Source organism: Schizosaccharomyces japonicus (assembly GCF_000149845.2).
Source record: "Schizosaccharomyces japonicus yFS275 unplaced genomic scaffold supercont5.2, whole genome shotgun sequence".
Lineage (NCBI taxonomy): Eukaryota > Fungi > Ascomycota > Schizosaccharomycetes > Schizosaccharomycetales > Schizosaccharomycetaceae > Schizosaccharomyces > Schizosaccharomyces japonicus.
This window is the reverse complement of record NW_011627861.1, coordinates 3,624,415-3,640,930: the sequence shown is the minus strand read 5'-3', so window position 1 is coordinate 3,640,930 and position 16,516 is coordinate 3,624,415. Positions and strand designations below refer to the sequence as shown.

Here is a 16,516-nt window from a genome sequence, read left to right as displayed (position 1 = left end):
CCGTTGAAGAATCCTTTTTTACACACCGTAATCATCATCCTTGGAGAGTTACTCAGTGGGTCAATATTGCCATCGGTTTTTCTGTTATACTTCTCGACTGGAAAAAAGGCTCCGACTGGCTATATCAGAATTTTATTAGCGTCCACGCTGTTCCCTTCTATATTGCGGCATTTAGTGAAGCGTCCTTGTCTTCTATGCAGTCCGCAACATCTTCCATTCAACGGCTAAACGATATGAGATACCATTTTGAAAAAAAACGAAGCCTGTAGAAAGATCTAATTGATGATCATAACTACCCTTAAGACTAGTCATCTTCTCACTGACACCTCATTACGAACCTCTTATCAAACGTACAGCAACCGCCCTTATCAAGCTTTACATAAAGTTCATAGCATTTCAGCCAACTTAATTCTATAACGAGTTTCATGTCCAACTTCATAGAACAATAACCACGAAGCAGCAGACTTGCAGTCCAAAAGCCATCGTAAGTGTCGTACTTAATCATGATCCGCTTTCGTACTTCGAACATCAACGTACACACACTCGCCTTTCGACAGAAGTAGGCGTTTTTATTCATCCAAATCCACAATCGTCGTCAACAACACAACCGAACTCTAACAGAGTACAGTTAGTGCATCAACACTTTTTGCCGCTTAGGCTTGGTAGTTAGAAGAGCTAACATCACCACCGCGACCAGTCCAGTTCACATGGATGTCTGCACCGGCAGGGAACTTGGGAGTAGCTTGCTCGGGCAAGATACGGAAGGTGTGAGCACCGAAGTAGTCACGTTGAGCTTGCAACAAGGAAGCGGGAAGCTTGGGGCAACGGTAACCGTCATAGAAGGCCAAACCAGTGCTGATGGCAGGGATGGGAATACCCCACATAGCAGCTTGAGCAACAACTCTACGCCAGCCAGCTTGGGCCTTGTCGATGGCGTTCTTGAAGAAGGGGTGGAAGAGAATAGACTCCAACTTGGGGTCCTCACGGAAAGCCTCAGTGATATCCTTCAAGAAGACGGAACGGATAATGCAACCACCACGCCACATAAGAGCGATGCCGGCGTTGTTGAGCTCCCAACCATACTCCTTAGCGGCCTCACGCATAAGCATGAAACCTTGGGCGTAGGAAATAATCTTGGAAGCGTAAAGAGCCTCCTCGAGATCGTCAATGAATTGCTTCTTGTCACCAGAGAACTCAATCTTGGGACCGTTAAGCTTCTCAGAGGCACGGACACGCTCAGCCTTCAAGGAAGACAAGCAACGAGAGAACACGGCCTCGGAAATGAGGGTGACGGGCATACCCATCTCCAAGGCGTTCTCAGCAGTCCACTTACCGGTACCCTTTTGACCGGCAGAGTCGAGAACCTTTTGGACGATAGGCTTGCCATCGTCGGCAACATAACGCAAAACATCACGGGTAATCTCGATCAAGTAAGAGTCGAGCTTGCCCTTGTTCCAGGTGTCGAAAATGTCGGCAACCTCGGCCTCACTGAGACCAAGACCACGAGTCATCATGTCGTAGGTCTCGCAAATCAATTGCATGTCACCGTACTCAATACCGTTGTGGACCATCTTAACGTAGTGACCAGCACCGTCTTGACCAACCCAGTCACAGCAGGGCTCGTTGTCGCCGGCCTTGGCGGCAAGAGATTGGAAAATGTTCTTGATATGAGGCCAGGCAGCGGGGTTTCCACCGGGCATCAAAGAGGGACCGTTACGGGCACCCTCCTCACCACCGGAGACACCAGAACCGACGAACAAGATACCCTTCTTCTCCAACTCTTGGCAACGACGAGTGGTGTCGGGGTAATGAGAGTTACCACCATCGACGATAATGTCACCCTTCTCAAGGTGAGGAACCAAAGCCTCGATGAAAGCGTCAACGGCAGGACCAGCCTTAACGAGCAAAACAATACGACGAGGGCGCTTCAACAAGGAAACAAACTCCTCAATAGAGTGGGCACCAATGATGGATTTGCCTGAAACGTCAGCAGGAGAACACAAAGAAACACATAAAGACGTCGTTTGCAGCCGGCTTTCGCTGTTTCAAGCAAAAAGCCGAAATCTGATCAAGCAGCGTCATCCAAACATACCCTTAGCCTCGTTCTCCAAGAAACGGTCAACCTTGGAAACAGTTCTGTTGAAAGCAGCAACAGTGAAGCTGACAAAACACGGTTAACGTCTGTGCCATAAACTCTACAACAACTCTATCCCTTCATACCCCTTGTCAGCACCGTTAAGGATCAAGTTTTGACCCATGACAGCAAGGCCAATAAGGCCAAAATCTGTTATCTAGTTAGACGCAAATATAGGACCTCTGATTCACCTACCAGCGCTAGAAAACTGTTAGCAACACGTCAGAAAGATTATTAACAACTTACACAGCGGTTTGAGACATTTTGTGAAGTATGGTTGTGGTTTGGAGATTCTAAGTTTAAATGTGCAGAAGAAGTAGGTAGTAGTTCAATAAATGGGCTGACGTAATGATTACAAATGCGCAATTTCGATTACGATCGCTCACCTGGTCACGTAAAATTGCGATCCCGGGTCGTGTTTTCATTCGCCAAGATAAATTACGGCAGACGCTAATTTTACTTATCTGATGGGGATGCGCGCCGCGGCCGACCCAGTGTAAACAAACAAGACGAATACAACACTTCGAAGACGCGAGCATGGAAAGTGCCGTTGCCGGTTGCGTGAAGACGTTTTAGTGCTTACATAAGTACATATTACACGTTACTAGAGGGATATGAATAGTATCAGACACATCACAACATTGTAGATGATTAATTTACAAGATCCGGTCTGTGGATGCAATAGTAGGACGAATCAAAAACTACAGTTGCTTTGTTTCTTTATGTGAATCATAACTCACGACATGGTTAACAATTCCTTCATGAGAAGCTCCACAACGGGTGTGTCTCTACGTGCGGGATGGAAGGAGGGGGGTGGCAACGAGGACGACGATGCATAAACTTTTCGAATTAACAAAATGGCTTTTTTGTATTTGGGATGACAGTGCGGAAATCCGTTATGAAGTGTAACACGTGAAAGTCAGCGGGTTGTGTAGATGTGCACGTAAGAGCCATAAGACGAAAACACAAGTTTAGGGAGGAACATCATACTGAACTTGCAAAACCTGGACGCAAATTGCCTGTCTGCAACATACTGACGGCTATGTGAAAAACGGTGCTTGTGTGTAACCTGTACTCATTTTGTTCATTCGTAGGTGGCATCGTTATCACACAAGCACCATAAAACCGATGTCGCTTTTATACAGGCAGACGGTCGGATAATCTTTTTCCTCCTTTATTGTAACGACAATTTTTTTGTAGGCCCTAAACGATGATACATACACACACAAGGCGGTGTAAAGAGTGATTTCGCTAAGCCAAGGACCAGATCCAAGAGAGCTTAACGACGGTAAGGATGGAAGCTTTGAGCACCTCCGCCGTTGCCAGAACCGCCCCGGTTGTCTCCTCTACGACCACGATAGCGCTGTCTGTTCGATGACGACCGACCGCCGCCTTGGCCGCGTGAACCGTACTCGGGCTTGTTTCCGCCGTCGTACGAATCCGTATTCGAGTTAGGCGTTCCTCCACGTCCTGAAGACGGGTCGTAGTGGGAAGAGGCGGCCTGCATCTGCTGCTGCTGTTGAGCCCAGTCGGCAGCAGAAGGCATACCCGGGGTTCCTTGGGGATAGGGGCATGCCACCAGAAGCGGCAGCGGCGGCGGCTGCTGCCGCTGCCGGCATGGTTTCGTACAGCTTCCATATACTGCTGCATTTTGACGGTAGTAACTGAGCCATCATGGCAGGGCGTCATGCCGCCATACATGTTCATATTTTTGTGCAAAGTATTGATTGCCTTGACCATAACTGCCTGGCATTTGCTGATGACGATCATGCTGATCACGCATGCTGGCTTTTGGCGTTGCACGCTTGACCTCCACGGGTTTTCCGTGAATGGTGATATATGGCTGCGACATAGTATTCTCCACCGCAGCTTCGTTTTCAAAAGTGACAAAACCAAAACCCCTTGGCCGGCCAGTGTCCTTGTCCATCATTAAGGTAGCATCAAGGACACGACCAAACTGATTGAAGAAGTCACGAAACTCCTCTTCTGTGCAGTCAGCAGGAACACCGCCCACAAACATTTTAGCAGTCTTCTCTTGTTCTTCACGGGGAATCGCCCTTTTGGGATCAATCTGACTGTGTTAGCAAAAATGTGCTTCGAAAGATTTTTTTGAGGCAAACAAAAACAAATAGATATTAGCAAACGTACAATCTTTCCATCCAAATGATGTTCTTTAGACATGACAACTTGAACGCATTTGGGATCTTTGAAGGTCAAGAAACCAAAACCACGCGAACGTCCAGTAGTACTGTCGCGCATGACAGTACAGTCAAGGACCTCGCCGAACTGTTCGAAATAGTCACGGAGAGACTCTAGTGAGAGAGAGAGAGTCAGTAAACTGAAATTTCAAGACCAAGCTTTTGCTGCCGATCATGAACAAATCATGAACGAATTTGGTAGCAGGATATGTATTACAAATGCACCAAATTACATTGAGCAAGAACGTACCGTCCGTTGTTTCCCAGTTCAAACCACCAATAAACATTTTTCTACGCGTGATTCGTTAGCTCCGCTGGAACCGGCTACGGAAAGCACGCGTCCATACCCATCCTCACGATTGAAAGGACTCTGTTGCTCTTCTTGAGCTGCAGGTTTTTGTTCCGTATGCTGCCTCTCCTGAGGGGCTTCTACTGGTGCCGTAGGTTCCGCACTTTGTCGTGCTCCGTATGAATCGTCGCCAGTGCTGGTCGCATCAACGCTTCTCGGTTGAGGGCTGGGAATGCTTTGTTTTTCCTCCCTTGAGTCCTCTGCATTCTTTCCATCGGTTGCTGCTTCCTCTGACTCTCCAGCACCGCTCTCTTTTTCCAATTGCTCGTTTTTTGCGGGGATTTCGGGCTTGGACTCTTTCTCCTCACCGCTGCACAATTCGTTGTAAAAAATGCGCATCCGTGCTCTCATACTAAAGATCTTTGAATAGTTCGTCGTCGTCAAAGTCTGAATCACCCATGGCTAAGTTATACTGTGAGAAGAATAGTGTTAAGGACAGGAGGGGTTGCGCCGTGTGTCGTCGGTCACCTCGGCCCTTAAAGAGGCGCACGGAGCTCTACCGTGGATGCCGCCTGCACCACTGGAAGTAGTTGGGTCGATCGTTGCGCGGTCCCTCCGACCACCAAGGACAAGATTTAGATTAAGGTTAGGGTTAAGGTTAAGGTGTCGTCGATCTCGCAGATCTACATGTTGCCGAATATTGTAGATCGTTACACCAGGCTTATTCGCGAGTCACGTGAATGCTTAATTCGCGGGTGCAGTATGGAAGAAGCTGGAGCTGGGAACTGGAAAGGCATCATCGCCTTGTAGTATGCTGTTTAGAGAAGACTTTATGTCAATACATTAATGAAAAGAAAGACTATGTATACTATAGACGATATATGTGCGGGGAACAGGACTCCCCGTGTATGTATACAATCCATTTTCGGGATGGGGATGCGGGAAAGGGAGAATAGAGGTGTAAGTTTATGAATAATATAGCCCGAATAACGACGGAGAAAGAATGTTAAGGGAAACTGAAAGACAATAGGAAAAGGCTTGGAAGCCAGAGTATGGATAAAAACAGTGTGCTGCGTCCGGCGCAATGGAGAGGGAATCACGAGTTAATGACCAAGGGTGCATTGGAGGAAATGAGTGAACGGGGAATGGGAAAAAGTGAGAAAGGGGCGATGCGACTGGCATTAGCCCTCGTAATGCGTGTATGGAGGTGTGGATGTGTTTTTGTTCGTTTGTTTCACAGGGAAACGAAGTTGCATCTTCGTGAGAGATGTCTTTTCTTCGGACTTGCTCAATCCAACCAAGAAGTAACGGGCTCAAAAACAATGGCTCCCAACTGAGCTTTGCGCTTAACCCAGTCAAACTCAGGTCGCTGAAGCAAATCCGAGGCTTTTGGACGAGAAGCGACGTCCGGGGATAACATTTCGTATATCATTTCGCGCAACACATGTTGTTGTCGCTGCAACGATGGCAATGGCGGTTCAACCGGAAGCCAAGGGATCTGAGAAAAGTCGGCAGACCGAAGCTGTTGCCATTTAGGTCCGTTCTGAGGCAAGACAACGTTCGTCGCGGCTTCCAACAAAACCAAACCAAGAGAGAATATGTCGGCAGCGCCAGAATACTCATGATTTGTGAGGACTTCAGGAGCAATGTAAACGCGGTCACCTTCAACATCAGTGCCCGCTGGCACAGGTACGGGTGTAGCCATGCCGAAATCCCCTAGCTTTAGATCACCGGAACGGGTAATGAATATATTTGCCGGCTTAACATCGAGATGAAGAAAGCCGTTGTCGTGCACTGCGTGAAGAGCCTGTCAATAGTTAGTACTTTGGAAGGGGCAGCTTTGCACATACCATCAGCAATTGAAAAGAAACTTTCCACAAACGGAAGCTGTCGAGCGGCTGCACTATGCTCAATTCCTCCAAGAAGGTTGCAAAGTTTCCGTTCTGGCAGTATTCTGTCTCGATGAACAAATGGCCATGCCAGTCCCAAAAATCACGAATAGCAATAATGTGTTCATTGCCGTAAAGTGATTGAAGTATGGTGGCTTCGCGCAATTGGCGCATCTTGTCTTTTTGGCTGGTGAACCGACGACACGTCACTTTTACTACGGAAACTTCGGTTTCGTCGGGTTTTTGACTGTTTGAGTTTGTCGCTCGATACACTTTCGAGAATTCGCCTTCGTGTTCGGGATAAACGAATGCGAATTGCTCATGCAGACGCTCAACCCAGTCGCTGGAGTCGTCGGTGAACTCATCCACCGTGCCTGCACTCAGTAAGTGAGCACTGTTCATCGTCGTAGAACTGAGAACGGACCCAAGATCACCATCATCCTTCCAGCTCGTTCCTAGCGGGCTGCTAGAAAATCTGATCTTTGTGGGCGTGTCGAAAAGGCTTGTCTGGTCGAGAGACGCGTTTGAATGCAAGAAAGGCAGTTCCAACTCTTCTTCAGACATGTCCATGTTCTCCATTTCGTCATCGAGCTTACTCCGTTTTAGCGAACCGTGAAAGTATGCTACTGAGGGAGAGGGAGGGGTAGAAGGCTCCATAATCCGAAAGTGCCGGGACTTCTTGCAAGGAGTATGCGGAGGAACACTGCTAAAGCCTTGAATGTCTTTAAAAGCCGAATGCTTCTGTTCATACTTGCTGAGGAAGCCTGTGCTCATTGGCACCGACGTTCTAGGTTTCGGACTTTCCAGAGGAGTACTTGCATTCGTTATTTTAGAAAAAAGAGGGATTGTCGGAAAAGATCCATGTTTTTGTGCACTAGAGAGTGTGTCCCATCGAGGAAAGATACCGCACCGCAAGTTAGTAGAGAAAGTAGGGGTGTTCACTTTTTTTGGAAGAGGTGTACAAGGGTTGCTGAACTCGCAGGAGTTGGTCTTTGAGCCCAGAGGTGGTGGAGGAAATATAGGTTTGTGCACTTTGTGATATAACGAGTCGTATTTTTCGCTCTCATAGCCCGAGGACTTTTCCGAAATCAATGTATAACGATTGCTAGTTGGTGTTGAATTCATTGTTGTCGATTTATGGACGATTGAACGTGCAAGTGCTCCTGTGTTTACGACGCGTGGACCAAGACTTCGACAAGAATAACGACAAAGGGTGCAGCCTGTTCTTCTGTAACTTAAAACTCGAGGAAAGCTTGATTTTAAACACTGCCTTCAATAATCAGCCCCAGTCCCTCAAAATTCGTTGTTTGCAGACGGCAAAACAAACGAGCCACGCGTTTGTTGCCATGTAAATGCTAAACGCGACGCGTGGCGCAAAAGTGCGACGCGACGCGTTTTTTCATCTAGACGCGTACACAGATGCAATCGCGTACACGCGTCAGCGAACTGCAGCGCGGGCGCGTCTTGACGCGTTACTACGCGTTGACCCCGTCTTTGAACCTTATCCTTAACCAAATACATAGGAAAAACTATACAATGGCTGACAGACTGTCTGTAGGGTCATTAAACAAAATTAAGTAAGTGTTTTGCTTCATCACTTGTTGCTAATATTTGTAGTACGACATCAGACCCGTCAGAGTTCCCTGCGAACCCAGTTTTACAGGTCTTAACGGTAAAAGAGCTTAATTCAAACCCAACCTCCGGTGCTCCTAAGCGGTACCGTGTTGTGTTTTCAGACTCTCAAAACTATGCCCAATCCATGTTAAGTACACAGCTAAACCATCTTGTAATGGAAAACAAGCTCGTGAAGGGAGCTTTTGTCCAGTTGACCCAGTTCACAGTCAATGTGATGAAGGAGCGCAAAATCCTTATCGTTCTCGGACTAAACGTTCTGCCTGAACTCGGCATCAGTGAGAAAATTGGCAATCCAGCTGGTCTGGAAACCGTAGATGTTTTGAAACAACAGCAGCAACAAAACGCATCGAAACCGCCTTCAGAGTCGTCAAGCACATCCAGCTTTTACGGTAACCGGCCGCCTCCTATGAACAATGCACCTGCTCCGGCGGCTAAACGGAATGCCGTTCGTGCAGGCGGTGGTCTCAGTACCATCATTTATCCAATCGAGGGTCTTTCTCCCTATCAAAACAAGTGGACCATCCGGGCACGCGTCACAAACAAGTCTGAAATCAAACACTGGCACAATCAAAGAGGTGAGGGCAAGTTATTTAGTGTGAATTTGTTGGATGAAAGCGGTGAAATCCGTGCTACGGGTTTCAATGAACAAGTGGACGCCTTTTATGATATCCTTCAAGAAGGACAGGTGTATTTTATTTCCAAATGCAGAGTCAATATTGCCAAAAAGCAGTTTTCGAATGTTCAAAACGAGTACGAACTCATGTTCGAACGTGACACCGAGATTAAAAAGTCGGAGGATCAAAACGCTGTTCCTATGGCTCGTTTTAACTTTGTCACACTTGAAGAAGTGGGCAAAGTTGCAAAAGATGCCATAATCGATGTCATCGGTGTCCTTCAAAATATCGGACCTGTGCAGCAAATTACCAGTCGTGCCACTTCTCGTGGTTTTGACAAACGTGACATTACAATTGTCGACCAGTCTGGCTTTGAAATGCGCATGACGGTTTGGGGAAAGCAGGCAATAGACTTTAGTGTGCCTGAGGAAAGCATTATCGCTTTCAAGGGCGTAAAAGTGAACGACTTTCAAGGTCGGTCGCTGTCTATGCTGAACAGCAGTACAATGACGACGGACCCGGATATTCCTGAGGCCCACACATTAAAAGGATGGTATGATGGTCAAGGGCGTGCTCAGGATTTCATGAAGCATTCTTCGGCTGCAACAGTGGGCAGTGGCACAAACCGCACGGCCGAGCGGAAAACGGTGGCCGAGGTGCAAGCACAGCACCTTGGCATGTCGGAAACACCCGACTACTTTTCTCTAAAAGCTACTGTCGTGTATATTCGCAAAAAAAATATATCATACCCCGCATGCCCGACCCCCGACTGTAACAAAAAGGTATTTGACCAGGGCGGCTCCTGGCACTGTGAAAAATGCAACAAAGACTATGAGGCTCCTCATTACCGGTATATCATGACGATCGCAGCTGGCGATCACACTGGTCAGCTTTGGCTAAATGTGTTTGATGATGTTGGTCGCATCTTGATGGGCAAGACAGCAGACGAGCTGAACGCAATGCAAGAAAATGACGAGAACGAATTCACTTCTGTTATGTCTGACGCTTCCTATGTGCCATACGTGTTTGAATGTCGTGCAAAGCAAGACAATTTCAAGGGCGAAGTGCGTGTGCGCTACACTGCTATGTCGGTGCGTAATATCGATTGGAAGCAAGAGTCCAAAAGACTGGTTGATCTTATTAAATCCGCCTAATTGTTTTCACTACGACTACCCTTCCTTTTTTGAATATACAAATACGTTTATGAGAAACGATTTTCTACGTTAAGTCAATCCCGTAAGGGTCGTTAGGCTTGCGGATGTTTATGCTGAGTTATGAAGAAAGAATGTCTTAGTAAGGTATTCTGCTCAAAACGCATTTTTATCTTTCCAAACATAATTATTATTGATATCCTCCATGAATCTACCACATTTTTTGCTAAATTCAGGCTTTCGAGTTTCATCTTTATGATTTCTTGAACAAATTCGTTTAAACAGAATGCCCTATCAAAAGTCTGGACCACCGTCAACGCAACGATAGTTGACACTTAATCCGATCTTGATCAACACGTCTTTAATTGATTAAAATCGCATGGAACTTCGCTTCTTTAAATATCACAATTTTTTCGTTAGCGTTGGTGTTTGAATTTCGCTTTACCTGTCATCGAGTGCAGCAACGTCTGAAAAGTTAAGAATTTTGTGCCATGGAAGGAAAAGACTCAAAAGCAGTTGTTTTCGGCCATGCCTTGAAAAAGGAGTTTTTTGTTGACGATAATGTTGTTTGCGCCAACACTGGATCCTTTGGTACCGTTTGTCGCCAAGCATTCGCTGCTACGGAGGAAGCCGTGAAAGTTTCTCAGAAAAATACGGACCTTGGATTTTTATATGAGCTTCCACGGAGAATGAGGCGTCTTCGTTCAAGAGTTGCTGAGTTTGTGGGTGCCAAGGAGAGTGACATTGCATTTGTTGGCACAGCGACTCATGCTGTAAGTACAATTCTCTTGACACATCCATGGAAGCAAGGGGATCGTCTGCTTATGCTTAGTTTGGCTTATCCTACTTGTTCGTTTGCTGCAGACTACGTTCGCGATCGTTATGGAGTTGAAATTGAACTTATTGATGTTGATGTCGATTTTGATGGAGAGGAATTCTTAAAGACGGTTCGCGAGAGATTCGAGGCCTTCCGCCCAAAAATGTTTTTGTTCGATCTCATCAGCTCTATGCCGGTAGTACTGACGCCATGGGAAAAGGTCGTCGAACTTTGTCGCGAGTACAATGTCCTCAGTGTTGTTGATGGCGCTCATAGTGTTGGATTGCTGGACTTAAACTTGGACAAGGTTCAACCGGATTTCTTCTTTACGAATACTCATAAATGGTTGTTTGCTCCCTCTGGTACGACGATTTTGTACGTTTCTGAGAAAAACCATTCACTTATCGATCCCTTACCGCTTTCTTACGGCTATGGCTATCGAAAAGAAGATGCAAAGCCCGCTGCACCATTTGCAGAACGCTTTAGATTTTCCACCTATATGGACTCTGCCAAATATTTAGGTATTGAGGGTGCTTTGGATTTCCGTGCTACACTTGGTGAGGAAGCCATTCGTCGCTATACGAACGAAATCGCAAACAAGGGTGCAAAAATTGTTGCGGATGCACTGGGTGTTCCTTTCACACCGGCGCCGTTTCCTTTGTCAATGGTGAATGTGGAGTTGCCCATTAAGGAAGTTCCTGCCTTGGCGACTGAAGAATTTTGGAAAAAGCACAACACTTTTGTCCGGACTTGTGAGTATAAGGGGAAGTGGTACACTCGTATCTGTGGTTGTATTTTTATGGAGGAGTCGGATTATGAGAGGGTTGCTGTCGCTCTTAAGGAGTTGTGCGGTGTCAATTAGATAGATCAGTTCTTAGATGATTTAACTGTCTCACAGAAAATGTTCACAGTGAGTTTTACGTTACCAATTCATTAATTTACGTTTTGTTTTAAAGCAATTGTTCCCCACCAACCTTCGTCTATTAAACTAAAAATATAACCAGTACTAAATGGTATGTCGTATGTGAAAAAGCCCGAGTAGTAAATCTACTCGACGGACAGGATGCTTTGAGAAGAGAATTCTTGACGCCAGCAGAGTTCTTCTGCATACTCGGAATTTGCTTTATCACAGAATGCACTACAAACATAGACATTCAAAATACCCCAGTCAAGTGCATCCTTTTGTGAGAAGTCTATGTTTAGATGAGCGAGAATAGTTGAGAGAACCTGTAACTCAAGAACTCTTTTAGCACCACAAGAGCACGCTGGAATGTCCGTGACCTTTCCATTTTCACTGCACCACAGAGCATCGTCATTGTTGCGATCGTGATAGTAACGAAGCACTTGATCGGGTTCACGAGACAGACGTTTTTGAAATTTTAGAAACGCAACATCGCCTTGAGCTTTAGTGTACTGTTCCTTTGTATCATTCTCCTCGATTTTGATGTTGCTCGTGTCGATATCCTCCGCTTTTTCTGCCTCTTTGCCAGGCTCACTATCGACTTCAATTTCTCTTGCTTCACAATATTGACATACATAGTCAGCATCGAGTAACAAACCGGCCATGTCATCTTCTTCGGTCGTCTGGTAACTAAGAACCTTAATGCTACTAATTGTTAAATAAAGAACGGTGGCCTATCAAAATAAAATAGATCTTTGAAAAAAAATCAATATTAAGCACATACCCTTTAGACCATCCAGTCGTTTGACAGGCACCGTTAGGACATAAAAACAGATAGATGAAGCGGTGGAAGGAAGATTCTGAGGGTCCCGGAGCGTACAATTGCAGCAGTAACTGCATCTTTTTACCACAGTTGCACAAAACAGGATCCTTCATAGGTTTCAGGAACAGAGCCGGACCACCCATACGGCTGCATTCAAAATCCTTAAGATCATCTTCATTGAGATGATCCTCGCAAACAAAACCAAGATCAATGGTAGACATAACTTGCGGTTACTGTGTAGAAGGAAAAGTTTCGTATGGTAACACTCATAAACGAATTCTCGCGAAACTTGTTGTTCGTTTAATGATAATAAGGATAGTGAATATAATTGGATTAGAGGAATATAAAAGTTATTCTGTAACGAAACTGCCAGTTAGGTTTTTTTTTGTTTTTTTTTTTTTGAGCTATTTCATACATTCATATAAATGAAATACGTTTATAGAGAATATTAATTAAATAGTTTAATATTAAAAAGACATCTATTATTATTCTTTTACGAGTTATTAAGTCGTTACAGCAATTATTTATGAATTAAATTTATTTTGTTAATTCTTTGATTATATAATTCGATACCTTTCTTAAGAACGCGGATATAAAAAAATAGAAATACCTAATGAAATGTAAGCATTCTTAAAAACTAAATTAGAAATTATTAAGAAAATTCAAATCTTTCGAACTACGCAAACTCATCATTCGTAAATGCTTGAAGTAAAATATCCCCGCACTGTCGAACAAACAAGAGAAACGCAGAATTGAGATTACTTATTAGAAATTGTAAAAGATCTCTTCTCCTCAAAAATCGCAAGGTTGTTATTATTATTGTTCGAATCTCAGATAGCTTTGATGGACAAGTGCTAGAAAACCACATTCAGCGACTGATAATTTTAGGAAAAGCACTAGCTAAAATAAAATGAAAAAAAAGCTTTAGGGGAAAAAATATTTATCGAATTTGGAAGCCATTTTCGGAGTCAATACCTTCCATCATTTCTAAAATCTTACTGTCAAAAATACCATGCCAGGCAATGACACGTCTGTTGTGCCAATGTCCATCACCCCAAAGGTTAAAAAACTTAATAGTTTCATCACTGCTGCCCACAATTACAGTGCAATCGGGCTCGACAGCACCAGACTCTTCATCTAGCTTGGACGTATTGATGGCATAAACTGCTCGCATATCCGACCAAGTCGGAGGGACGGAAACAATGCATTGAAGTTGCGGCCAACTGTAAACGGCAAGCCGATGTTCGACATCTTCAAGGGAATATCCAAATGATGCACAGAATTCTTTATGTCGAGGCGACCATAGAATTGAAGTAACTTGAGCTCCACAATATAACTCATTCACTTTTTTTCCTGTGAAGCAATTAAAAAACCGTATGCACTTGTCGTGCGATCCGGCACCCGTTGCAAGTAAAGATTTTTGCCAGGGACAAAAAGCAAGAGCCTTTACAGCGGCATTATGTCGCCATACAAAAAGTGGCTTCTTCCAGTCCTCGTTGTTAAATAGGCAAACCCTATTATCGTTTCCACCGCTAGCAAATTGAGTACCATCGTGGTTCCACGCTAGTCCACAAACCTGTTCTTCGTGTGCGTTTGTTATTTCACCAACAAAAATGGGTTTGCTAATTGTTTTCCCCCAAACGATGTCGTACAGTAAGATGTGTCCAGTTCCTTTTCCAATCAGCAAACGACGGGCCCCAGGCAAAGGTTGCCAAGCCATGCATCCAACATCGCCAGGCTGCCGTATCGTTATACGGGGTCGCGATTCACCTTTTGACCACAGCTGAACGGTTCCATCGACGCGACCAACTGCTAGAATTTGACCAGTATACGAGTACGAAAGACTGCTGACATCACAGACATTTCCCTCACTGAGCAAAGAGGGCCCCGCACATTCATTCCACAAGTAAACGTTTTCTGCCAACCCTACCGCCAGGTCACCAACGGGAGACCATGCGAGCACAGTTGTGTAAAAGTCATCACGCAAACCAGGGGCATCCAAAATTCTAGAAGGCAGCAGCGAAACGGGTTTTTCTTTTTTCGGAGTCAGAGTGTTCTGCCTGCTAGGAAGCGTTCGGGTATTTGCTTCTGCTCGAGTCGGTGTATAGGAGAATACTTTGGGTTCTGCGTCCAACTCAAGAGCGTAAGCAAGCAAGGGCTCATGCTTGTCCGATTCATCTGCGGTTTTGTTTGCTTTCGATTTAACCCCAATAAACTGTCGTTTGACTGGACTGCACATTCTAAAAGCACCGGAGCTCGAACTGGACGGTATAAACCGATCGCTTGCTGGGTAGATAAAAGAACCAGAACGTTTTATGGGTGAGGACCGAGGTTTACTAGGCGTGCTAGGAAGTTTCAGCATGCCAAATCGGTTGTTTCTTAATTTCCATTCCTCATTGCTTCTCTCAGTGGATGTACCAACATATGTATCATGAGCGGCAGCGTCCCCGTTGTTCAATTCCATAATTGTGGTAAATAGTTCCACGAGCACAAAGCACCTGGATTATATGCCTTTATTTGTTTACTTTTAATCATTCACGTCTGTGATTATTAACTTCGTAAACAACGTAAACAAACAATTTAAAGAAGCACCTGAAACCATGTCAATCCTTATAAACGGAAGACATTGAAACAACATATACCGCGTTGGTGGCACAGAAATTGAATCAATTTAAAGCACATTGTCAGTGCTTGTAGAAAACGGGCAACTCAACAGCAGTGACACGAGTTCCATAATTAAAATAGAAAGCACAGTGCTAGCACTTACTAACAGTTGCATTTATGTTTCGGCCAGTGTCATGCATTTTGTCGTATTTACAAGTTCACGATAGAGATACTCCTCCCGTCATCGCCGTTCTTCAATCTTAAACTCACAGATTTGGTAAAAAATAACGAAAACGGAACACTAGAAAATCGTTTATGCCCTTCTTTACCCTAACAATGCCTAAATCCCACTACTAAGTTCCACTGTTTTCCTAACACATGTTGGTAAAAGGATGGTGGTTGTGTTCCTGACCAAGGGGAAAATTTAGCAGTCACTTCGTTTATGCCGTGACTGCCACAACTTTTGTAGTAACCAACACAGAGTTCATACACCTGTCGGGAACCTCAACGCAAAATGAAGTTGAACATTTCTTATCCAGCAAATGGCACTCAAAAGCTGATTGAGATTGACGATGAGCGTCGTCTTCGCGTGTTCATGGAGAAGAGAATGGGCCAAGAAGTTCCAGGTGACTCTGTTGGTCCCGAGTTTGCTGGATACGTTTTCAAGATCACCGGTGGTAATGACAAGCAAGGTTTCCCCATGATGCAGGGTGTCTTGTTGCCTCACCGTGTGCGTCTCCTGCTTCGTGCCGGTCACCCTTGCTACCGCCCTCGCCGTACCGGTGAGCGCAAGCGCAAGTCTGTCCGTGGCTGCATTGTTGGCCAAGATTTGGCTGTTCTTGCCCTCTCTATTGTTAAGCAAGGTGAGCAAGACATTCCTGGTTTGACCGATATCACTGCCCCCAAGCGCCTCGGTCCCAAGCGTGCCAGCAAGATCCGCCGCTTCTTCAACTTGACCAAGGAAGATGATGTTCGCAAGTTCGTCATTCGCCGTGAGGTCCAACCTAAGGGTGAGGGCAAGAAGCCTTACACCAAGGCTCCCAAGATCCAACGCCTTGTCACTCCCCGTACCCTTCAACACAAGCGTCACCGCTTCGCTCTCAAGCGCAGACAAGCCGAGAAGAACCGTGAGGCTGCTGCTGAGTTTGCTCAACTTTTGGCCCAACGTGTCGCTGAGCAAAAGCAAAAGAAGGAGATCATCAAGGCTCGTCGTGCCTCTTCCATGAGAAAGTAGGTGTCGAACTCTGCTTTCTATAACAAGTTTCTTCCTTTTGGTGAATTTTTGTAAGTTTTTAAGCGCGGTGGTTTAGTGTACGTCATCAGTCGGCTAATGCACGTGGTGGATTTATGCGACAACCTTATTTGCCACGTGTGTATGTAAATTAAGATACGAGCGGGGTAGGGGTCCTAGTCTTCAGTCCATTGCATAGTTGCGGTTGGTTAGTTGCAGATGGGGGTGTT

The 16,516-nt window shown here is 45.3% G+C and overlaps 8 protein-coding genes across 8 annotated transcripts; 3 read left to right on the top strand and 5 right to left on the bottom strand.

The window, feature by feature from the left end:
• Positions 1 to 653: 653 nt before the first annotated feature.
• Positions 654 to 2,397, bottom strand: SJAG_03852 (phosphogluconate dehydrogenase; the record flags this gene model as incomplete). Its single annotated transcript, XM_002174944.2, has 5 exons — positions 654 to 1,978; positions 2,093 to 2,160; positions 2,221 to 2,284; positions 2,330 to 2,334; positions 2,381 to 2,397. 5 exons carry the CDS (start codon positions 2,395 to 2,397, stop codon positions 654 to 656), a joined length of 1,479 nt encoding a protein of 492 aa, XP_002174980.2.
• Positions 2,398 to 2,726: 329 nt separating this feature from the next.
• Positions 2,727 to 5,123, bottom strand: SJAG_03853 (mRNA cleavage factor complex subunit). The gene is made up of 5 exons (XM_002174945.2): positions 5,035 to 5,123; positions 4,680 to 4,991; positions 4,583 to 4,623; positions 4,283 to 4,446; positions 2,727 to 4,205 (listed from the first exon to the last, which is right to left on the bottom strand). Exons 1-5 carry the CDS (start codon positions 5,079 to 5,081, stop codon positions 3,807 to 3,809), a joined length of 963 nt encoding a protein of 320 aa, XP_002174981.2. The 5' UTR covers positions 5,082 to 5,123; the 3' UTR covers positions 2,727 to 3,806.
• A 329-nt stretch (positions 5,124 to 5,452) lies between these two features.
• Positions 5,453 to 7,854, bottom strand: SJAG_03854 (WEE protein kinase Mik1). Its single transcript, XM_002174946.2, has 2 exons — positions 6,472 to 7,854; positions 5,453 to 6,428 (listed from the first exon to the last, which is right to left on the bottom strand). Exons 1-2 carry the CDS (start codon positions 7,633 to 7,635, stop codon positions 5,910 to 5,912), a joined length of 1,683 nt encoding a protein of 560 aa, XP_002174982.1. The 5' UTR covers positions 7,636 to 7,854; the 3' UTR covers positions 5,453 to 5,909.
• A 192-nt stretch (positions 7,855 to 8,046) lies between these two features.
• SJAG_03855 (DNA replication factor A subunit Ssb1) lies at positions 8,047 to 9,913 on the top strand (the record flags this gene model as incomplete). The annotated part of the gene is made up of 2 exons (XM_002174947.1): positions 8,047 to 8,087; positions 8,128 to 9,913. The coding sequence occupies 2 exons, from the start codon at positions 8,047 to 8,049 to the stop codon at positions 9,911 to 9,913; spliced, it is 1,827 nt and encodes a 608-aa protein (XP_002174983.1).
• Positions 9,914 to 10,401: 488 nt separating this feature from the next.
• SJAG_03856 (aminotransferase) lies at positions 10,402 to 11,589 on the top strand (the record flags this gene model as incomplete). The annotated part of the gene is made up of 1 exon (XM_002174948.1): positions 10,402 to 11,589. One exon carries the CDS (start codon positions 10,402 to 10,404, stop codon positions 11,587 to 11,589), a length of 1,188 nt encoding a protein of 395 aa, XP_002174984.1.
• A 41-nt stretch (positions 11,590 to 11,630) lies between these two features.
• On the bottom strand, positions 11,631 to 12,891 carry SJAG_03857 (programmed cell death protein). Its single transcript, XM_002174949.2, has 2 exons — positions 12,413 to 12,891; positions 11,631 to 12,333 (listed from the first exon to the last, which is right to left on the bottom strand). Exons 1-2 carry the CDS (start codon positions 12,670 to 12,672, stop codon positions 11,775 to 11,777), a joined length of 819 nt encoding a protein of 272 aa, XP_002174985.2. The 5' UTR covers positions 12,673 to 12,891; the 3' UTR covers positions 11,631 to 11,774.
• A 61-nt stretch (positions 12,892 to 12,952) lies between these two features.
• SJAG_03858 (Cdc20/Fizzy family WD repeat protein) lies at positions 12,953 to 15,553 on the bottom strand. Its single transcript, XM_002174950.2, has one exon. It carries the CDS (start codon positions 14,913 to 14,915, stop codon positions 13,392 to 13,394), a length of 1,524 nt encoding a protein of 507 aa, XP_002174986.1. The 5' UTR covers positions 14,916 to 15,553; the 3' UTR covers positions 12,953 to 13,391.
• On the top strand, positions 15,474 to 16,423 carry SJAG_03859 (40S ribosomal protein S6). The gene has a single exon (XM_002174951.2). The coding sequence runs from the start codon at positions 15,570 to 15,572 to the stop codon at positions 16,287 to 16,289; it is 720 nt and encodes a 239-aa protein (XP_002174987.1). The 5' UTR covers positions 15,474 to 15,569; the 3' UTR covers positions 16,290 to 16,423.
• Positions 16,424 to 16,516: the final 93 nt, after the last annotated feature.

Bases quoted from the DNA above. Each gene is read 5' to 3' on its own strand.
- SJAG_03853 (XM_002174945.2), bottom strand. From the start codon at position 5,081: ATGGGTGATTCAGACTTTGACGACGACGAACTATTCAAAGATCTTTA. The intron at 4,624-4,679 runs GTATGGACGCGT...AATCACGCGTAG, and splicing joins CCTTTCAATCGTGAGGATGG to AAAAATGTTTATTGGTGGTT. The intron at 4,447-4,582 runs GTACGTTCTTGC...CTCTCTCACTAG, and splicing joins GAACTGGGAAACAACGGACG to AGTCTCTCCGTGACTATTTC.
- SJAG_03854 (XM_002174946.2), bottom strand. From the start codon at position 7,635: ATGAATTCAACACCAACTAGCAATCGTTATACATTGATTTCGGAAAAG. The intron at 6,429-6,471 runs GTATGTGCAAAG...AACTATTGACAG, and splicing joins TTTCTTTTCAATTGCTGATG to GCTCTTCACGCAGTGCACGA.
- SJAG_03857 (XM_002174949.2), bottom strand. From the start codon at position 12,672: ATGTCTACCATTGATCTTGGTTTTGTTTGCGAGGATCATCTCAATGAA. The intron at 12,334-12,412 runs GTATGTGCTTAA...AACAATTAGTAG, and splicing joins ACGACTGGATGGTCTAAAGG to CATTAAGGTTCTTAGTTACC.
- SJAG_03858 (XM_002174950.2), bottom strand. From the start codon at position 14,915: ATGGAATTGAACAACGGGGACGCTGCCGCTCATGATACATATGTTGGT.
- SJAG_03859 (XM_002174951.2), top strand. From the start codon at position 15,570: ATGAAGTTGAACATTTCTTATCCAGCAAATGGCACTCAAAAGCTGATT.